This window comes from Cinclus cinclus, chromosome 5 (assembly GCF_963662255.1).
Source record: "Cinclus cinclus chromosome 5, bCinCin1.1, whole genome shotgun sequence".
Lineage (NCBI taxonomy): Eukaryota > Metazoa > Chordata > Aves > Passeriformes > Cinclidae > Cinclus > Cinclus cinclus.
This window is the reverse complement of record NC_085050.1, coordinates 54,455,944-54,470,939: the sequence shown is the minus strand read 5'-3', so window position 1 is coordinate 54,470,939 and position 14,996 is coordinate 54,455,944. Positions and strand designations below refer to the sequence as shown.

Sequence of the window (14,996 nt, the reverse complement as noted above, 5' to 3'; positions counted from 1 at the left end):
AGAAAGGCCTAGTGAAGAATTATTCTTATGTGAGAGCAGGAAAGAGAGATGTGTGGGACAGGAATTCAGTAATCTTCTGGCTGGAGGTTTAGTTGTACCTAAATTCTGTCTTTCATGGAGCCAATTTAAATTGTAAGTCAAGAACCTGTCAGTCTAAACAAATCTCAAGTGTGAAGAAGTTTGCTTTAGTTGGCATTTAACTTTTCCATTGGCATCCAATTCTTCGCTTTAATCAGAATATCTCACAGAAGATAGGGTTCAGTTTGATCCAGCTATGTGAGGTATAGTGGCTTGTCCTCAGGGAATTTTCAGCTCCAGCTTGCAGACATGGGAGTGAACACCATGAGCAAAGAAAGCAGATCCTCAGAAAGAATATCTGAGGAGTTTTTCAGGTTGCAGGTTTCAGAGAGCAGCATTTCCAGTGTTTTACTTACTTCTGTAAAGAAAGGAAAAAAAGGAACCCTCCTGTGCATATTAGAGGGCTGATAATTTCTCATGTGATCTCTGTGGCCTTACAGAAAATTTAAACCACACTGGGGATAAGTAGTATTACTACCCAAAAAATTATAAATCAACAGGTTCTAAAACAATCACTAATGTATATAGTAGCTTCGGTATTGTGTATAGATTTTCCTCTGAAAGGCAATATTTACAGAGAAAGTTGCAAGGTAACCAAAAAATGTAACTGTAACAATATCTAATGTATGTGTCATTAGGATTTGAACTTGGAGCATATAAAGTAATGGAAAGATCTGAAGTTCACTCCCAAACAGATCTACAGCCAGCAGATCACAGAGATCAGGTCAGCAGGTGGAGCCCTAAAAGGTAAAGCATCAAGATGGCAATGTGCAACTGACTGAAAGACAACAGCTGACAACTGGGCATCTTCAGAGCAGGGAAACAGAACCTGTCAGGTCAAATGACTGAATGGTAATCAGGTGGTTCAGAAGTGAATGAAACCCAAAGATGAAGTAATAATGACCAACAAACAGTACTGGTATCTAAATTTTGTATGATGACGATACCATAATTTGACTTCAATAATACAATGCAATACACCGTATTGTGTTTTCATGAAAAAGGTATGGGGTTTTTTATTCTGACTGTTCATTATTTTCTAACATATTGATCACGTCTTTGGGCAATTATATGCCAAAGTAAACTTTGCTTTGAAATCTAGGCCTCCAGCCTAGGAATTAAAGCAGTATTCTCCAAGAATTTGCATATTAGCCATGTGGTATATGTTCACCATTCTTGCAAGTTTCATATCTGTAGTTCAATTTCTACTATCTTTAAAATCATCAGTTGAAAGGGGTACTCTGTGGGCAGCTCCTGAGGGGCTGTACCGCTGTCATGCCCTAGATGGAGGAGGCATGTATGTTCCTTGGACTTTGTTTAAATTGTAGTTTCTACCCCCTTTCTCTACAACTTAGAACCTCTTCTTCCAGACAAAACTCATTCTCACACATCCTTTCCGTTCCCACCTTTCAAAAGAGGAACACTGAAACCAAGTATGTCGAAAATATTGAAAATAAAAATTATATAGGGATAGAAATCTAACTACTTTTGTGATGTCTTTCTGGTCAGAGTGCAAGAGAGAGACTCTCAAAGAACATACCTGCCATCAGATCCTTGCTCTTTTCATGTTCCAGTGCCTCTGAAATGCTCAGCTTTACAGCCATGACACCAACAAGTTGCTGTGAGGTAAGAAATTCCTGTGACCCATTCACTGCTGCTCACTAAACTTTCTTTGGCTATTCAAGCCCCTTTGTGACAGGAACTGCTTGAATGTTAAAGCATATTCTGCAAAAGAAATTTTGGTAACTGCATGTTGAGTTGCTGGGAGGTGGTTCTGTTTTATACCTTGTTTCTTGACAGCCCTTCAGGAAACCCAGCTATGGCTTAGGCATGTTGCTGCTCACTTGTGCAGCAGGGCATAACCACCCTAACCTGGCCAAGGAGGCTCATGGGCTGTGGAGATGGAGCACAGGGTGTGCTAAGGATAGCTGGAGTCAGGTTTGGCCAGCCACTAAAGGCTGGGGGAAGAGGGGTGGCGGGGGGTGCCCCACTGCTGTTTCCAGACACCTAAAGGGGGGTTCCAGGGAAGGCAGAGCTAAACTCCTTCCAACATAAGCGTAAGAGTCCAGGGGCACGAATTGTCACAAGAGAAACCCCAGGCAGTGCCTTCCATCCCAGGCTGCCCGCTCGGGACTGCAGGGCAGCAGGCAGACACGGCCTCAGGTACTGACTCTCAAAGGGTGCCCAGCCTCGGTGGTGACACCCGCAGGGGCTCGGGGTGCTGCCAGGATGGGCTGGGCAGGGCAGGGCAGGGCACAGACCGCCAGCTGGGCTGCCTGGAAACGAGCTTCTCTGGGTGTCCATCCTTTTTAGAAATATATATATATGTATATGTATTATTTTTAAATTGTGAGGTATTCGGATGTGGATAGGGTTTGGTTATTTGTTTGTTTCCAGTCGTCTTTTTGCACTGGGAGCAGCGGTGGCGTGGCCAGCGAGGGCGGCTCACTGCTCGTGTGGCTTGCCGGGGGCTACGCGAGCTTCGATCGCTGCCGGAGCTGGCAGCCTGGCAGCCCAGGAGGGGCTTGCGAGCGGCTTTTTAAAGCCTGGGATTTCCAGCTCTCCTCAGGATGAGTAGAAGCTCGGCAGCCCTGCACGGAGCAGATGTGCGGAGGGGAGGGAAATGCTTTCGGCTGAACCCAAAAAGTACGTGCCAAGGGTAAAGCTTTAGGAAGTGGGAGCTGGGCAGGGAGGGGGAAAGGGAGCATTTATCTTCTGCTTTGTTTTCTAAAGAATAATTTAAATAAATTGCTTCTCATCTAGAAGGAAAATCTCACTGAAGTTTATTTTAATGTGAATTTTGATACTTATTTTCTCTGTGTCCGTGTGCATGTGTGTATCTGACCCAGCTCTCCCCAGAGGGAAATCTATTTTCTTTGTGCCGGTTTGTTCAGATTTTTAGGATTGATTTGGACTTTTGGCTGGTGGGAGAACTGGTTGTGCAAGGGGCTGATGTAGCAGGAGGTTGCTTACGATGGTATTTGTTGCATCATCAAGAGCTGATTGATTAAACCTTATTGTTATCTGATCCGTAATAGCAGGAATATTTTTATGAGAAAGGAAATATAAATGAAGTCCTAAAGCAGATTTCTGAGCTGTTATCCTTTTGTGGTGCCGATTAATAGAATGTAAACTGACCTAAATGAAGTGCTGTAAAAAGGCTTGTCATTAGTTTATACATTAAGCTAGGATTATTTGAACTCATTCATAATAAATAGAACATTTTCTTGTGCATTAAAAATTAGTTATGATGATTTGAGGCAGAAGACTGAGATAGGTCAGCAAGCTAAATATAAAGAATTTGTGTTCCTCTGTCCTCATACAGCCCCATCCCTGTATATCCTCACCCTATACCATTACAATATCTTGTTGAGATTGTAGGACAGAAGATTTACTGCTAAATCTTTGATAACTTGTGTGGACTTAGTTTTATTAGCCAGCCCAGCCCAGGCATTCAAAGAAGTCTACCAAGAATGTTTGTTTCTAGTCTGGAGAGTGGAAGAGAAAAGGTTATGGCAATGCTGTGGGAGTAATTCCAGCCTGGGAGGGAAATTGCACATTTTGTTTCATTGCAACAGGTCCTGGAATAAGGGAGACAAAAAGTTGGAGCAAGCTTTTTACTGAGTCCACTCAAGTAATAAATAAGTGGCAAGTAAAAAAGACTTGGAGCATGTATCTCATAACTCCAAATTATTTACCAATATTGTGCTCTGGCATGGCTAAAGGTCTTAATTTTTAGTTTGTCTTTTTAATCTTATTACCACAGTGACCCTTTTTGCTATAAAATTTTCTCTAAATAGAAATTTTGGAGGAAATCCAAGTTTTGTTGCCTGTCATTATATACTCACCAGATTTTCAACTAATTCGCATCCTGTATTGCTTTCTCTTGCCACAAACTTAGCTGTGCAAAATCATATGTATATGCAACTAAGTTGATCAAGAGATCTGAAGTTGAAATTTGGTTGGTTTTGTTTGGCTGCCTTCGGGGGTTGTAAATTATTACCCCCTCAGGATGTCCTGTGTTTCCAGTGCCCTGAGGTACCAGCCTGGAGAGAGAGGGTGGCTGCTGAAGATGATCTGCTTAGTCCAGCAGTCCTTGGCTAAGCAATTGGGAAGCAGAATTCAGTGCACACACAGGACCCAAAGTAGGGATGTGTGTCTGCATATTGTTGCAGGTGGTTAATTAAGTGAGGCTGGTCGCATTCCTAAACCCCTAGGGCATGACAAAGCAGTGCTACTGCATGAGATGACTCAGCCTTTGGTGTCAATGGACCTGAGAGTTTTTCAAAGTTTTGCAAGCTTAATAGAAACACGGAGTTGCAAGACGTTGCAACTGCAGTACAAGTCAAACTCTCAGTTCTGAAAAGCAGGAAATCGTAGTGTATAGGTGCAAGGGAATTTAGGCAGTCACTCATAATACATCTGAGAGGAAGCACCAGGCTGACTTGCATAAATTGATTGCATGCTGCTAGAAACTGTATAAATTCTGTGATGAGGACAGTCACCCTAGGAAATGTTTAAATAAAAAGATATTGTTCAGACTTCACATGGAACTTTGGTAGGCACTGGGAGTTGAAAGTGTGCTTAGCAGCTAACTAAGTCAGCAGTCAGAAATTCCTGGTAGAGATGGTAGTCAGTAGCTGAATGTGTGATGTAGCACATGGAGAATGCAGGGCATGGTTCAAGGATGCAGACTGGGGCTGCTGTGTAGCTGGATCACCCCAAGTGCCTGGGCCAGCAGTGAAGTTTGAGCTGGGACTTAACCAGCTGATCCTGCTGAGAACAGCCCAGGGAATGGTGTCGGCAGCTTTGTTTGACAGCATTAGCAAAGTTCAAACATACCCTAAGCAGAAAGCCCAAGAAACAGGGAGATGGGTTGTTCTGATTGTTGCTGATCCCTCTGAACTGACTGCCATTAGCACAGGATTGAAAGGACTGCCAGTGAAATTACTGACTAGGTGAAAACAAGCCCTTGCTGGCTGCATGATGATATAGGCAACATTTAAACAGCTCTGGCTAATCTTGACCTGCAAAAAGCAGGTCTAAAGCAACAGGAAAGAGCTCACTTTGTGCTTTGCCAAGTTAGCAATGCCTAAAAAAGCCTCAAATAAGAAGAAAATTTGTTTGGGTTTGAATTATAAAAGGACAAAGTACTTTCATCGAATTTTCTACCAATAATGTAGTGCTCAATTAATCACTTGCCTTTTGTTGAGAAAGAAAAATACGAATATGCATATTTTCATATATACCTGATATCTTTTGCTACAATTTCTGTACTGAAGCTCGTGCAAGCTGTCAAATGATTTCATTCACTTTACTATGATAGGGAAAGGGTCAGCATGGCTTAGAAATAGGCAGTGTTGTCACCATGTCACTGTCATAAGAGGTCCCTCCCTCCATGGTGCTGAAGAGACCACTGCACCACAGCTGAGTGATAGCAAATGAAAGTGACTTCAGGAGCACCAGGGAGACTGTTAGTGGATCAGTGCTGGGGCTTTGGAGAACTCCAGTGGCACTGCTGTAGGTAAGTGCCAGTCAATTACTCCTCAATCAGCTGGTGAGGGAATGCAGTGTGGCTCAAATACTGGAGGACTGCAAGATCTGCAGTGTTTGCCATCCCTCATCCACAGCACAGGAAATAGCAGTCTGATTGTGACCTGGGTAATGCTTCAAAAAACTTAAATGACCCCTCTGTAACAGAATTATTTTGTATTTAGAATCAGTGGCTGTCAAATTGCTTTGCACTCCATCATTAGCTCAGTGGTTAATACAGCAAAACTAATAACAATAAACTTTTGCTGAAGTTCAATGCAATTTTGCAGCTAACAGTAACTGTTTGTTAGTTGATATTTGTTAGTGGGCTTTTACTCCTGGAGAAAACTCAAACATCACTCTTACCCCTGCAGCTGTTGTGAGCAAATTGTTCCTTCAGCCATTTTTCTACTGAGAGATGTTCTTTAATGCAATGCTTTTCCAGAGTTGGGTTGACAGAGGAAGGTCCAGTGTGAACTCAAATTTAGTACTGGCATGACTTGAGGCAGACACAGTGCTTTGTTAGACTTGTGTTTGGTTTTTGAGATTCTCTGGTGCATATTACATTGCTGGCCTTTTTTTTTTAATATGCTTTTTAACATAAAGGTTCTTTTGTGTAAATGGCACTTTTCTTTTTAACTCAGAAAAGGGAGCTGCCTTTGCTGAGATTTTGTGTTCTGGTAGTTCATCCTGATTCCAAGTTGATGTTGCAGAAGCAATGTAGGAGACACTTCAAATCTACCCCGTATCCAGAGATTACCATGACAGTGAGAGGAAGACAGCGCTTCTTAACATAGATGGACTAAAATTTTTGTTAGTTTTTGTAGAGTCTTGAAAAGTGGCCTGTAGAATTAAAACAAGGGGACTGCATTAAAGTAACTGCATCATCCCTATTTTCAGTGAGTTACACAGTGCAGTGGAGAGGAAAAGGATGAAGTTTCCTTCACTGCTGTATCAAAATATTCTTGATGTTTCTCCAAACTGAAGAAAAGGCAATTTCTTTTGTCAAAGATATTGTTTCTTCTCCCAGGATAAGCGCTGCCGTGAGATAATTTTCTGAGAGATACAGACATTTTTTGTACTATACACACCTATTTCCACCAAATGTGTCAGTTTACACTTTATTAGTTTAGTGCTTTAGAAAGCTAAAGGTCTTTTGATTGCTGTAATTTCTCTCTAATTATTCTCTTATTTCAGTTTCCTATTAGTTTGCAAGTTTTGTTTCAATCTTTGAAATATCTTCAGTGCTGCAGTAGATTTCTAATTGTAAATGGAGCAGACGGACATTGCTCTCTCTTCCTTTAGCAATGCTAAATCCACAAGAAATGTGTAAGTTCTTCAACTACTATGGGACTAGAAAAGCAATGATCTCCTTCCTGGATGAGAGTTTGTTTTACTCTTGTTTTAGAGAGTTAAGTGTAATTGAGCTCCTGCCAAAAGGTTTCATTTGGCAATAAAGACTGGCTTTTTGCTGAAGAGATAGCTCTCCTTGGACATATTTCACTCAGTAACTTCTTTTACTTCCTAGTCATCTTGATTATCTCCATTACCTGAGGTGGCTAGGTGTTTTATGCTGAGTGTCAAGTGGAAATCTGTCAGACTGAAATGCATTAGGCCATGGGATTTAACATTGTATGAGTTGTCCAGTTAGAGTCTCTAAAATTATTCATAAAATACTTCAAAGGTAGATTTTAATTATGTTTAGGCACCTAACAGTGCAGAAAAACACCAGGGAGTATTTTCAGCACCACATGAAAACAGTAGGTGTTTCACCAACAGTGCAATCAATAGATGTGAAGTGGCTAAGACCTCTGGAAATCATTCTTTTAATGTAGGATTTAAAGCCACAGTAGGAAAAAGAGTTGCAAATTAAGTGGAGCACTTAACTGCAGCCTTACCATACAAGAAATATGGTCTCTGCAGAGATTATCAATTGTAAGTATCTAGAGTCTCTGGGTGTAAAACAGCATTTAGGTTCACTTGGGTCTTTATGTCCCCACTTTGCTGTGAAAGTGACAGAAGGTAGATAGGAAGATATTCAGTTTACTGAGACAGAATACATGTCCACAAGCAATTGAAATCATATTTCATTCACTTATGGCTTTAGCCCTTGTGTGTTTTGGAGGTTTTATTGCTGGCATTATAGAATATTTTATGTTGGAAAGGTGGTTGTCAAGTCCTACCACCTGCTCCAAGCAGGGCTCTCTTCAATATTTTTACATTCTTTATGTTTATTCCCTGTGTGCCTCTGGGAAGTGTCTGGCTCTGCATTCTGTGCACCCCACCTTCCATGAATGGAGGAATATTAAACAGAAGCAAGTAGATATAATATGGAATAATCCTCATTTTAGAGTGATCAGACAATTCTTTGATCTAAACAAAAAATGAATACAACAGCGTTTATACTAATATCACAAATGTGCTTGAAATTACCAGATTGAGAGTGTTCACTTGATCTATTCCCCATGTTCTTCCTCTTAAAAGCATCTGTTGCCAGACTTTGCCAGGTGTGAGACACAGGAGGTGCTGGGGCTCTGATCTGACTACTTTTAGCAGTTTTTGTGTTCCCAAATGTATGTGACAGAATTACACAAATGGCATCAAGAAGCTGGGCTGCGCTCCACACCCACCTACCCACCCACCCATGACCAAAATCTCATTTTGAAATCTGGAAATCACCCTAGTTGGTGAAGAAAATGGTTTCAGGCTTTCAGCTAGGAATATTTCCTGCAGGAGAAAAAGTGGGTTTTTTACAAATAATGAAAAGTAGAGAGGGAAATCTATAGTTCTTCATACCTAGCTAGTAAAAATTGTAAAAAAAGCTTCATTATAATGTGGCTAGAGAAGTAATTCTATTATTTTTATCATTATTATTATTATTTGTATTTCCTTTGTCATTCACCACAGTGACACAGATGACAGAAGAAGTCTAGAGCAGTGAATCCACCAGGAGCAAATGACCACATTGGTGAAAATTAGTAACTGTTTGTATTTTAAAAAGTAGCATTAGAAACACCATACAGGATTAGTAGAAGTTATTAACATCTTACCTTAGCTGATTTATTGGGATGTGCTTTCATTTTGTAATCAGCCTATGAAAAGCCAGTATCAGCTGATGGGATTTTTTTCCACAGTCCTTAAAAATAAGCACAATATTTCATGGGATCTATTTAAATGGCAGGGCACTTTTCTCAGAGCACTTTGCATGCACAGAATTTCCAGTAGCAGTTGAGTGCATCTCCCCAGGAAGCTGAACAGTGGAATGAAAAGACTATTAACAACTAGACAAGGTGCATAAGGCTGGAGGTGGCTGGTGAAGGATGAGCTTTCAGCTATCAGGAGTAAGGAAGGATTTATTTTTTTTGTTTTAATTAAGCTGTCTGGAAGCTAGAGTATATGTTGAAACCTCAGGGCAGAGCTCAGAAATCACTGGCAGAGATCAGAATTTCATGTGCTGCCAACAGCTGTGAACAGGCAGATATTTCTCCATGTATTTCTGTTAAATCCAGTAACGTGAGCCTCACTTGAGAGCTGAGCTCGTGCTGCTGGGGCTGATGGAGTGGGAGAGGGCTTGTTCCAGGCAGACCATGGGTGCTGTGGCATTGCCTTGTCAGCAGTGGCAGCTGATGAAATGGCTTTTGACACGGGCAGGCTGGAGCAGGAGCATCCTGGTATGAGGCATCTGTGGCTGATGAAAAGGGAACAGCCATCATCTGGTAGCCTGGGATGAGTGAAACAGAGCAGGATGAGCTACAGGAGATCAAAGGAGGCAGAGGAAGGAGAGCAGCTCAAGTGGAGAGCCCAAGTTATCCCCAAGGGTTACAGAGCCAAGTGAGTTCAAAACACTCTCACCACTGGGTGGCAAACATTGTGAGATTTCTTTTTTAGGTGAACTTCGTGTGATTATTAAAGAGCTCCAGTTAGCAGCAGGATGCTCAGGAAAAAAAAAAGTATGAAAATATGCTGCATAATAATATCAAAACAAATATTTGCTGTAGCTTCTACCTGATGACTGCTAAATTTCTTATATTGAAGGACTTAACCAGCATATCATGTTCTGACCACCCATGTTTTTAACTAACATGTTCCAAGGCTTTAAAATACATATATCCTGAGATTTCTGCCTACTACTTTGTTGTTGCACTGTGTTAGCAGTCATCTGTTCCCTCATGGCCAAAAGAAATAAGCACTGAACTGTGACAGTCCAGCTAATTTTGATGCAGTGTCAGCATTGATTAGATTTGTTCAGTGTGCTGTCTGCCTGAGCGTGTATAGCTTGGGCTGTGATTTGAGGTGCATTTGGACACAGCATCAGATAATTCTGACACCATTTATGGCCAAGGGGACAATATGGGGAGTGTCTCAGGGGTCACATTAAGGAACTGTCTGCACTAGCATGCAAGCCTGTGAGAAATGACAGGGGAAAGATGGACCAAGCCCCAAACTCAATTGAGTGTTAGCAGCTTCTGGTAGTGTTTTTGTATTTATTTGTTTTTCAAAAATTTGTAAATCATGGTAGAATTTGGTTCTTTTAGGTTTCATACTAGAACTGGATACATTTAAATAGAACATAAAACTTCTGTAGAGGAAAATATTTTGAAGACCTTGTTAATGGATTGTACAAGTACACTAATACTGGAATAGAAATTTTCTCAGGAAACATGCCTTGGTGCCTTGGTTTCAAATTTTCAGGTCCTGAAATTAAAGTCCATTGCTTCAAGGTTTGATTCTAGTGGCATGGATTCAGGAAAGGAAACCAAGTGCTAGTTATTGGCCAGGTCTTCCCCACGAAGCAAGGCTGGGATGTGCAGGCACACTCCACAGAAAAACTCAAAGAACATTTGGTAATACCTCACGTTTGCTAATTCCTGCCCAAACCATGCAGAGAATGCTCAGGCCGGAACACAAGTTTGTTTCTCAGGTGGGCTGATATTTGGATTTTTTTTTTCTTTTGTGGTCTGACAAACAAATGTGTCTGTTATCACTGATTTCAGCAGTGTAGCTGAAGGTGTACACAGAAAGTAGTGTCTCTGTGCTTTCCAGAAAAGGCTTTACATTTTAAAGTTCTTTTAGTCTGTCTCCAGAGAGATGAAAATACGCCCTTTGAGAGCTTTGTAATTAGCAGACAGTTATTAAAATTTAAATTATTTTCAATTTAATTGTTTACTAATGATTGCTATGTTTTCAGAAGCATCATTTTCATATAATATCATTAATTTCGAAAACGTCTGAATTATTAATATATATTACTTACACTGACTCATCAGGATACCTATGTAAAAATCTGAGTATATCTACTTTAAGTATCTATCTGATTTACTGTCCTGTTGAGAACTTGATGAGGTTTTGATGGTTTTCTCATTGGAGTTTTTTGGGAGAGGTTTGAGGTTTTTTTCTGCCATCCTCAGCCATGCTTCATTAGATTGCTTGCAAGAAATTTAAGCACAGATATTAAGAACCTGAAAGAAAGCATCTCATCAAAGCAGAGGCTGTGCTAAACATGAGATCTTAAGGATACAAATGAGTCCTGAAATCCAGTGCTTGTTTTCAACTGGCCAGAAGCCCAGAAGCAAACTGTTGGAATGGAATCAACTAGATATGTACTTTATTATAGGAAAAAATTCTCTAGGTTTTCCCAAAAATTTATGACAATGGTCAGGATGAATATTTTTCTGGTCTGGGGCAGATACCTGACTTTGCTACTTGTCCTGTTACACACAGGCAGTTACTGCTTTGTCACTTTTGGATGGACTGCATGGAAGTCACACGCATTGAAGTCTATTTGCTAAACCAATTTTCATTTTGATTAAATACATGCTGTAAATGTGTGTTTTAGTGCTCCTGGCTTTGATATGTGAACTGACTGGAACAAGTGTGGAAGAGGACTGTCGCCTGGAGGCTGATAAGGAAAGCAAGTCCTACACATGTGGATGATTACAGCTTGACTTTCTGAGGGCCAAATTAATCTGACTTTACTGTGTGGTATTGGAACACAGTACTGTCAGCCTGAATGAGCAAAGTTGTTGTCAAAGTTGATTTTGTTTGGGGCTTTTTTTAAAAGCCCAGAGATATTAACAATATATTTTTAAAAATCTTCATTTATCTACGTCATCTTTTGTTAAATATTTGAGGATCACTAGCCCTGCTATAGTCTCTACACAGCAATGACCTTCTGTTTGCTGCTTCAAGAGCTCCTACATACAAGATATTTCATTAAGCCACAAATTTTGTTGTAATTTCAAACCAGATGGTGCTTCATACTGAAATTACCTGGATTATGTGGATTATCAGTGAAATTATAAGGAACTTGGCAAGTATTATCTGCTAGATGGCACACCCATTTCTCCCATCTCAGCTAACTTACCTAAGCACTGTTTCATCATTTTCTTTTAAATTTTCAGGTGTGATGGTATAGACAGATTTTGAACAGCAAATCAAACTTCTGTGTTGTGAGTCCACAGAGCAGTTCAACATCATGGGGAGGCTGCTATGTTTTTAATTTATTCCCTTGTTAGTGCACATTAATTCCCCATGTAAGCAAGCCCTTCCTTAAGCTCATTTCAGTGTAAATCATTTCCACAAGATGAGCTTGCACCCATGAGCAAAACCAGAGGGTGAATAAAGCTTTTGATAATCTTATCTCCACCTAATGCCCATCGTTCAACCATTTCAGTCTATTATTTTCTACCCCTACCCATTGAGGGGAACCTGCCCTTGCCCTCCTTTTTAACAACATTTTTTTTTCTTGTGCTTTAATTAATTATTTTTGTTTTCTTTATTAATCTTAGCATCTGAAAAGCAGAAACCGATGGCTCTAATTATTTAGCCATCATTTTAGCACTAAAAATCAAATTACAAAAGGTTTCCGAGAATGACTTTCTTCATCTGTTTCATGTTTTTCCATCTTTATTTTGGAAGAAATATGGGAGAAAGTTTATTTTTATATCTGGTGCCTGCTTCCTTTGCCACATAGTTGAGGGAGCTAATTGTTGAGCTGCTAATTGTTTACCCTCCATTTTCCTGCAGATCTCTTAGCTACCCTGCTGGGAAAGCCCTTCAAGCAGCCACATAGGTGACAGTGTTTTGATGTTGTAGTCACTTCATATATAAGGGTAGGGATACATCACAATTTATGTGAGTTGTCAGGTCCTCCAACAGCTCATAGAGTCAAATTGCAAATGATTGTAGCATTAATTCAGAAGGAGCTAGCACACAGAGCTAGCACAGAGTCGGCAAGTGTGCCAGAAGCTGGCCCTGATGCAATTACTGGAATCTTCATGGGCTGCTTGTTTACATTTGGATTTTTTACCTAAACAATCAAGTCATTCTGGATGGTGCCTTTGAAATGTTCAGTCAGGAAATCAATGTGTCTTAATCAGAGCGCTCAGGATTCTGTCCCAGGACCAAAATAGGGAGGGAGGCAAAGGGAGTATGGGGGAAAAATGGACCAGTGAACTTCTTTCAAGTAAGCACTTGAAAAAAATTCAACCATTAAATATTCAATCTATTCACTGAATAAAGTGCAATGCCTTCCTTCATTATCATTATATTAAGTCACATCCTTAAAGAGAAGGAGCAAGACTGAAGCTTATACAGAATAGGCTTTTCACCCTACATTACAACGGTGTGATGATACTGAGCGCTCACAAATACAGTTGAGAAAGGAGTGCTGAATCCAGGTCAGCTGTACGTCACCATAGCAGTGTGAAACAGCTGAAGGGGAACCTCTCCCAGCATGTCTTTTAATTTTTTAAAGTTTCTTTCAGTTGCATTCTCCAGAGGTCTAAGTTTGCAGCTAATAAAAAAGAAGTGATCAGGCTAAAGTATAAAGTCAAAGTATTGCGCAGTATATCTCAGTGAACATGAGATGGATACAAAATTTGTGCTTTACTAAGTCTAAAAGGCAGGACTTTCCCCTCAGTACAAACTAACATTTTGCTGATTCATGGAAGCTGTCATTGACTATTTGATACATAATTATGGAGCTAAGAGAGCTAGTGTAGACCTAACTCAGTAGGACTCATCAGTGTCTATAGTGAATGCAACCTGATGTATGTAGCTGCTGTCCTGCTTACCAAGTTATCTGGAAAGATTTGTAATAGTTGAGTTTTCTTGGGTTGAAAACACTCATAGTAACCTGGAATATTCTCCTATAATTTAATTTGATTCTTACTAGTTGTGGAAACTGAAAGTACAAAAAGGAAATGCATGGAGTAGTAACAGCTTTTGAGAAGATCTGCAAAAACTAGCTTCTCCTTAAATCTGATCACTAAGCTTGTAATTTCTTTCTTTTTCATATTTCTAGCCCTCATCTTTATATGGCAAAATATTTACATTGGCAAATATTTAGCTTGTTAATTAAAACTGCTAAAAGGCCAGATTCTCAGAGTTGACACTGCAGGAAAAAAGAAAAAGCCTAAATTTAATAAATATCCTAAAACCTTGATGACAGTGCTACTTGTCTCCAGCTGGATGTTATGCTGGATGTATGGAGGATGGGTTTGTACTAGAAAAGCAGCATTTGTTAATTTGTTCAAAGTAGATTTTAAATTCTCAACCTTACAAGTATTTGAATTTTTGCAGTTTTCTATTGCGAGTATACATCAAATTGGTGAAATGCGTTATGTGAGTAAAATGAGGTATATTTTCTCCTTGATTAGCCTACAGCTATTTGGACTGGTTTAGTCTGCTTTATTTAGAAATTTTCCACCAGTTTAATGAAATTATTTTTTATCTAAGTTGAGATTTTCTCTTGAAATATATCTATACACATACACACACACAAAGATATGCACGTTTTTCTCCTCAGATTCAAATGACAGTGTTATAAATGGCTTTTGGTCTTTGTCAGCTTTCCACATTTCATACAGCTTGGATGCCTGCCACATCCTGCTCTCTCAGGGTAACACCAGCAGAGGCAATGAGTAGCTGTCTTTCCATTCAGATCTGAAAGTTATCTAACTGCCATTAACATTGCAGCACAAGTGTCCGTGGTATTTCATAGACTCCCCTGGAGGCAAGATCCAAAGTTTGCGTAATCTAAACATCCCTCACTTTAGCTTCTCACTGAGATTAAAGGCTCTGTGTAATCCCTAGTATTTATTGCCTTCCAGATTCCACTCTGTAAGCATCAATAGTTTATATTTCATCCAGTATTGCCAGCAAACTGTAAGCTGAGTTTACAAATGTGTCATGTGAGATATTTTTCAGCTTTTGACACAGCTCACCACCCACAAATGAGTAAACGAGGCCAAAATGTCCAAGTCAGCCTCTCTTCAGGAGAGAGATAAGGTAAGACACCTTTGGGTGTGAAATTCGTAGTCCATTTGTCAGATGAATTTCTGCAACAGTGAATTCCCATATGTTGAAGTAAAGCATAAATCATA

The 14,996-nt window shown here is 40.0% G+C and overlaps 1 protein-coding gene across 1 annotated transcript in view; it reads left to right on the top strand.

Annotated features, from left to right (window-relative positions):
- The first annotated feature begins 1,665 nt into the window (after positions 1 to 1,665).
- Positions 1,666 to 14,996, top strand: part of LOC134044570 (melanopsin-like) — a 35,014-nt gene continuing 21,683 nt past the window's right edge. The window contains exon 1 of the mRNA XM_062493834.1: positions 1,666 to 1,704. Coding sequence (XP_062349818.1) covers positions 1,681 to 1,704 — 24 coding nt within the window. The 5' untranslated portion in view covers positions 1,666 to 1,680. The remainder of the gene's footprint in view (positions 1,705 to 14,996) is intronic.